Source organism: Pseudochaenichthys georgianus, chromosome 17 (genome assembly GCF_902827115.2).
Source record: "Pseudochaenichthys georgianus chromosome 17, fPseGeo1.2, whole genome shotgun sequence".
NCBI classification, from domain to species: domain Eukaryota; kingdom Metazoa; phylum Chordata; class Actinopteri; order Perciformes; family Channichthyidae; genus Pseudochaenichthys; species Pseudochaenichthys georgianus.
In genome coordinates, this window is record NC_047519.1 from 10188527 (window position 1) to 10195569 (window position 7043).

The window sequence follows — 7043 nt, forward strand, 5'->3', positions numbered from 1 at the left end:
ACCATGCTCCATCACGGCCAGATCTGCCACTGTCTGGCTACAGACTACAACCATCTGCATGCGTTTTTTGTTGTTGTGAACATCAACAGCTGCCCTTAAGGGGATAGTTCTGGTCTTTTGAAGTGGGGTAGTGTGTGGTGTATATCCATAATCAGTGTATTACCTACAGTAGACCAGTGGAGAAACATATAGGAGCATAGCCATGTACTGCTGAGGACGTGGGCAGAAGCAACATTTATTTTATTCACCCAAAAAAGCTATATCAGTTTAAGTGTACGTTATTTAATGCTAAATATAACGATTTTTTTCAGATGGGCCTTCATTTTGGGGTGGATTGCTGCTGGATTAGGTTTTGCTGCTGGGCTGGTACTCCTGTCTCTACTAACGGGGGTCGTGCCGACCGCTGTCTTCTGGAGGTTATACACTGACTGGATAAGAACCTCAGCCCCATTTCAAACAATCCAAACTATCATCTTAAAGTCTCTTGAGGTCAAGAGTTATGTGCACAACAATGGAGGCCAATATCGGAGAGAGAGTTAGAGGAAGAGGTAAATGCAATATACTGTATTTTGTCTTCAGTGCCATTCAGTAACTATATGTTCATGTCATCTTCACTCTCAGTAAAATCATTGTGTCTGATACTGTTATGAGTATTGAGAATAAACCTATGTGTGTGTTTCCACATTGCACGTGTTCATTCATAGTCCATATTTACAGCATGCTACAAATGCAAATGCCTAAAACTTTGACTTGAATGTCTTGTTTATTAATCAACTAATGGACAGTGTTTCAGTTCAGTTCATGTAACCCTTACACACACTCTTTTGAGCGTCTAGTGATTATGGCCTGCATGTCTTTCTGTTCTAACTGAGCTGTCAGCTTCTTAGCAGTTTAGACAAACATCAAATTCATAATGTAGAGACTAGTTGGACAACATAATGCTTAACATTTGTTCCATTACTGTGTGAACTGTTTTAGGGGTCGACTGTATGATATATTGTTCTCCCGCTTGCTGCGGGGTGCAGGTGAAAGTAGGGTGACAGTTCTGTTCACATCGCTGACATTTGTCACAGGTCAATCTTGCAGGTATGCAACAAACATGAGGTTGTTCAATGGTTGTTGTCACACAGCGACAAGCTGCACACTGGATTTGCCGACACAGTACAAACCGGAAGTCAGCGAAATAAAGTTATGCACAGAGCTTGCATACTTGTATTAATCTCTATAAATGCATATCTGCATGTCAATGCAGAAATAAACGTATCCTCGTCAGCATGGGTGCCGGAAGCAGGGGGGCCAAGGGTCGTCAGACTTCTGGGTCTTTTACAGCATTGCCATTATATCCTCGTGTCTTTTATTTTGAAATATGTTCTTTAACTTCCGGTCCACCGGACTGCTTTTCTTCATTCTTCAATACAAAACGGAAAATTGAATGAAGTTGTTATCAAAAACCAAAATCAGACCGTTTTTTTTATTAGGTCTTCTTGTTATCCGTTTTTTGATTCAGACAACATAAACAGGAAAACGGCTTTGGTTTCACGTTTTTTCGTTTTTGATTTAAAACGAAAAAAGGCTGGTATTTTGGTTTTTTTTGGTTCAAACGAAAAATCAAACTAACAAAACGTACAGACTTTTTTTTATTAGGTTTTCTCGTTATCCGTCTTTTGATTCAGACAACACAAACGGGAAACGGCTTTGATTTTCCGTTTTTCCGTTTTAAATCAAAAACGAAAAAAAGGCTGGTATTTTCGTTTTTTGGCTTTTGGTTCAAACGAAAAATCAAACTAACAAAACGTACACGGACCCTGTTCTGAGCCCATCGTGATCAGTTATCGCGAGAAGTGAGTCGTGCTATAAATACCGCATTCGAGCCTCTCACCGCCTGCAGTGCAGTCCGCTCTCCTGCTTCTGACTGTGTGGTGAGGTCAAAGCTGAGGTATGTGTCGTAGAATACATTTAATTACGTGCTGTTTTACACTTTACGTTTTTTTTGTAAGTGTTCTTTTGTAAGGTTTACTTTTTGTTTTTAGTTGAGTAAGAGTATTAGGCTGCAGTTATAGTTCAACAAGTGGTTCTTCACTAATATGTAACGTTATTGTTGATTTAGAAAGTTTTCTTTAAATTTGCTTCGAGAAATAACGTTAATTTGTTGATAAAGTGGAAACCGAGAGACTAACTCTCGGAAAGTTTCGGGAGAAATCGACCTTTTTCGAGTTTAACGTGAATTAAATGAAGATACCAAAACGCACTCGGGGGATATTAATTTAAATTTGACCATTACAAATAAAATGTACCAGAAATGTGTATCAAGAAAAAAACATATTAAAAAATCAGTGCAAGGCTAAATATACATTTGCGGAAACACCTGTGTGATATTAAACAGAAGTTGAAATGGTTCAATTCGGTGGTGTGTTGTGTTAAATACTGTAATGGCGGTCTGAGCTAACTGGGTGCAGAAGGAGCCTTAATGACACATTGTATAAACGCTTCCAACAGACACAATGTGTGGTGGTACATTTAAAGTTTAGCAACACAGAAAAATGGCTCTCTTCCACAATATAACAGTGTATTGTAAAGAAGTGAAAGAAGTACTCACATCCTCTTCTTAAGTAAAAGTACTAATACTTCAGTCTTACAATTCTCCATTATAACTAAAAGTGGGATATGTTATTTAAGTAAAAGTACAGAGTTATCAACAGCTAAATGTTCTCAAATATCAAAAGTAAAGGTATCAATTGTGCCTCTTATAAATGTGTTGTATTATTATAAAATATTTTATTCTGTTTATCATAGAAAATAGATAAGAGTTTTTCAATGAATCACCACCATGTCAATTGATTATCAAAATTAATTCTTTTTTTTGCTCTTTTTGACAGACATCATTATTTTAAAATTGATTATTTCTTTAGGTCATTTAATGTAAACTTAAAATGTTTGGGTTACAACGATCAGTACGCAAGCATGAGTTCTTGAAATGCTGTCATTTGGAAAAGATGTAATACATCAACGTTTCCTACTTCCGTTATCCTGTTAGACTGAAGATGGCTGCAGGCAAGGCACACATTGGAAAGCTGGCCCCAGACTTCACGGCTAAGGCGGTGATGCCAGACGGACAGTTCGACGACCTGAAGCTGTCCGACTACAGAGGTAAACCTCCACCTGTGTCTCCTCCACCCCTAGAGTGGAGGACATGCTTTGATGAAGCTCTCTTTTTGACTGTAATTCACTTTGCTTTGAGATCCAACAATTGTTATTTAGACATGTATTTACACTTCTAAAGACCAGCATGAAAAAGCGTGCAATTACCTTATAGAGTATTAGGGCAATGACTCCTAAAACATGGAAATTAGTTGGCATTTTATCTCTTCCACTTCCCTCGTCTTCAAGATTAGGGTTTTGAAGGTATTTTTGGTTAGAGGCCCGTCTGTAGTTAACACAAACTTTAGATATTTTCTGTTTTGATCTCAGGCATAAAATATGTCAGTAAATACCTCACTCGTAAATGTAAGAAGCTTATATGTGTCATATTACATTTTGTTTAAACCGTAAAGCTCCCTGAGACAATATAACATGTGTGATATTGGTCTATATAAATAAACGTTGATTGATTTAAACAGGTTGCTAACAAGTGACTACTAAAGGCATCACGCCAAAGATTAGCCACCTTTAGCTTATCGGTGGTGACCAAAAGTCATGCTGACGTGATGTAGTTCATTTATAGCGGAACGTTAGCTTTTAACGCTTCAAAAATCACAAAGTGGTGATAAAATGTGGACATTATCCTGCCAACAAAATGTGCAAGTATCATTAAAGTCTCTTTGCCAGAGACATTATTTTTGCAATATTCTGAAATCCAATGGAAAAATCCCATTGCATTTTGTTGAGGGAGCTCTTGACATGCTAACTTCCGGGTGTCTTCATTTATACATCAGAGAAGCACCACTATATTGTGATACATTTACAAAAGCCTTACTTGTTTCCATTTCCTTTGGTGCAGGGAAATATGTCGTCTTTTTCTTCTATCCGCTGGACTTCACCTTTGTGTGTCCAACTGAGATCATCGCTTTCAGTGACGCTGCCGAGGACTTCCGGAAGATCGGCTGCGAGGTCATCGCCGCCTCTGTCGACTCACACTTCTCCCATTTTGCATGGTAGTTACCAGCTTGATTTCTTACACAGCAGATTTGATGGATTCACTGTTGCAAAGTCCTCACTTTTTCTTACCTCTTAGGATCAACACGCCACGGAAGCAGGGCGGTCTGGGTGCCATGAAGATCCCCCTGGTGTCTGACACTCGACGCACCATCTCCACAGATTACGGTGTCCTGAAGGAGGACGAGGGCATTGCCTACAGGTGGGTTTTACAATGCAGAGTTTAAATATGCTTTGAAAAAGGTTCGAAACATTGTTAATTGTTTAGGCACAATTAAAATAAATACACAACAGATAACTTATTTAAAGCTTTTACCCAAAAATATTCAGAATGTAATAGAGTAGTGGTTCCCAACCTCTTTCTCTTTGGTGACGTGTATCCCTTGAGCTGTTCTTTAAGAACCCCCCCACTCATCGGTGATGATTCACATACATTTTGTCTTGTGTTAAACCCTGTAATCGTATTCAACCCAACCGCTCCTTAGATGAAATTCACTTGTATGACTCGCCCTTAATAAAAATCAATTTAGACTTGAGATTAACACTTATTGTGAGTGGAAAAATAATAATATTAAGACTCCCTTTTAGCACTGTCAACATCTTTTGTTAGGACTAGAGCTTTTAATTAAGACACTTGAGCTTGCTTTTCTTTCATAAGTTTTAATAGTTCAGGACATCAGGATTATAAAAATAATAATGACACATTTTATTTATAAAGGCGCCTTTGAAGGCTCTCAAGGTCGCCGTACAAGGTACACAAAAAATGTTTTAGTTGTTCCAGGGGTCCCCGTTCCCCCGGTTGGGAAGCACTGTAATACAGAACACAAGATACAAACAATTATAATAATTCAACTGTGATGGCAAACTATTTTTTACAAGCTATAATAAAAAATATAACATTTAAATTCAATGTGGAAAAAATAAAATAACTATGATTGTGAAAAGAGTATGTGTGATATTTCAGTGTGTTTGTGAGAGGGATAGTGGTTTATATAGCTGCATTGACTGCTTAGCAATAGTAATGTTAAATGCCACCAAGTAAAACAAAACAGAAATACAATATGGATACACGCATATCAAAAACACAGGGAACAGCAGTTACAAAACAGCAGTTAAATGCTCTTTTGGTTGATTTTGTAACATTTTATATAGGAATAGTATTTTGTAAGTTTGGGAAAAGCCATTCTATAAAAGGGTACCTCTGCATCTAATCGAAAATGACCCCTGCAAGTGATAAACTTGATTGAGCTGCATAAGAATGAACCTGTGATTTTGCTTAAAGTCGTTTTTGTGGTAGTTGGTGTTTCTCGCTGAGTGAGATAGCAAAAATTCAGAATATATCATGAAATTCACAACCATTAAAATGCTCTTTTACAGGACTTAATTTTTTGGTGACTGATAACCTGCTCTTTTTCTCTCTTTAAGGGGTCTGTTTATCATTGACGACAAGGGCGTCCTGAGACAGATCACCATCAACGACCTGCCTGTTGGACGCTCAGTCGAGGAGACCATGCGCCTGGTCCAAGCCTTTCAGTTCACTGACAAGCACGGAGAAGGTAAGGTAGCACTGTTACGTTATGCAAATGTGTGGCACCTGTGAGGCATTTTACCACGTATGGTAGCATCCAACTTGAGTTTGACTATTCTGACACTAAACATTTTCAAAATTGCTTGAAATGTTATATTCTGTGAGTGGTGTAATCACTCTCACCTCACTCTCCATGACCCTTATGGATATTTTAATCATTTAAAATGTAAATATTTCAAATGTTAAAATGAAAATGGGTAAAAAATATATATAGACTTTTTACCAAGTTTTAAGCTACATCTTAAAAATACAAAACGTTAGCCGTTAGCTTGTAGCCCACCCATCCCGTGTCCACAAGAGAAACACAGTCTTTTACTGCAAAACTGCTTTATTCAGCATTTTTGCCTTTTTTTTCATCAATGCGTCTGTTTGTTCAGAGAGGGGTAGACCTCTGCAGATCATTTGGCTCCTGGAGAATAACCTTGTGAACAGTGACAAATAAAAAGAAAACAAACTGGAAAAATTGACAGGGATGCCAAACTCCTCTGATCCCATACTACTTCATGACACAACTCAACTCCATCTTTGGATATTGTTTTGATTGAGGGACCCCAAGCGGCATAAATTACATATATTGTGCATTTGACAGTATTACTTCTAGTACAAATAAATCCAGAGTTGTTTGTTTGGAAAGGATTTTCCACATAGGCCTACTGTATGTCAAACAGGGAAAAGACCAGCCAACAATATGATGTTTTTCCTTGCTTTGAATCCGAAGGAAATAGATGTTGAATTATACGTTTGTCATGTTTTTTCCATATTGTTTCATCTACCGAGCCAGGACTCATTACAGGCTTATCTTTTCAGTGTGCCCAGCCGGATGGAAACCAGGAAGTGACACCATCAAACCCGACGTCCAGAAAAGCAAAGACTTCTTCTCCAAACAGTAAAAAGGCCAAGCCCAGAGTCTGCAGCCTGCTATAAGAGATTTCATTTAGAGATAATATTTAAGTCAGTCCCTGTGCCTGTGGAGGACTCGTTGTGACAGTTTTTGTAGTGTTATGTTGTGTGTACAGTGAAAAGTGCACTTATGACCAAAGTATATCAATGTGCTAGTAATGTATGCTATTTTTACTTTCAGACTGAGCAAAATTCCTGCATGTTCTTTCTTATCCTTCCTTACTGTTGTTAGATGCAAATTGCCATTCAAATTTTCATTTGAATGAAACCACAAGCACCTCTCTAAATGTCATACTTTTTTGTGTTCTTTAATCAAAATAAAAACATATTGTTTATAACACTCCTAGAGGAACATGTTTACTTTATATTTTCGTGGTATATCTAGTATAAGTCAGCTGTTTTT

The 7043-nt window shown here is 37.8% G+C and overlaps 1 protein-coding gene across 1 annotated transcript; it reads left to right on the forward strand.

Annotated features, from left to right (window-relative positions):
• The first annotated feature begins 1829 nt into the window (after positions 1 to 1829).
• prdx1 (peroxiredoxin 1) lies at positions 1830 to 6980 on the forward strand. The gene is made up of 6 exons (XM_034104381.2): positions 1830 to 1936; positions 3035 to 3147; positions 3998 to 4151; positions 4232 to 4354; positions 5578 to 5708; positions 6548 to 6980. The coding sequence occupies exons 2-6, from the start codon at positions 3042 to 3044 to the stop codon at positions 6628 to 6630; spliced, it is 597 nt and encodes a 198-aa protein (XP_033960272.1). The 5' UTR covers positions 1830 to 1936; positions 3035 to 3041; the 3' UTR covers positions 6631 to 6980.
• Positions 6981 to 7043: the final 63 nt, after the last annotated feature.

Coding starts and splice junctions, on each gene's coding strand:
- prdx1 (XM_034104381.2), top strand. CDS start 3,042: ATGGCTGCAGGCAAGGCACACATTGGAAAGCTGGCCCCAGACTTCACG. Junction 4,152..4,231: donor CACTTCTCCCATTTTGCATG/GTAGTTACCAGC, acceptor CTTACCTCTTAG/GATCAACACGCCACGGAAGC. Junction 5,709..6,547: donor CACTGACAAGCACGGAGAAG/GTAAGGTAGCAC, acceptor TTATCTTTTCAG/TGTGCCCAGCCGGATGGAAA.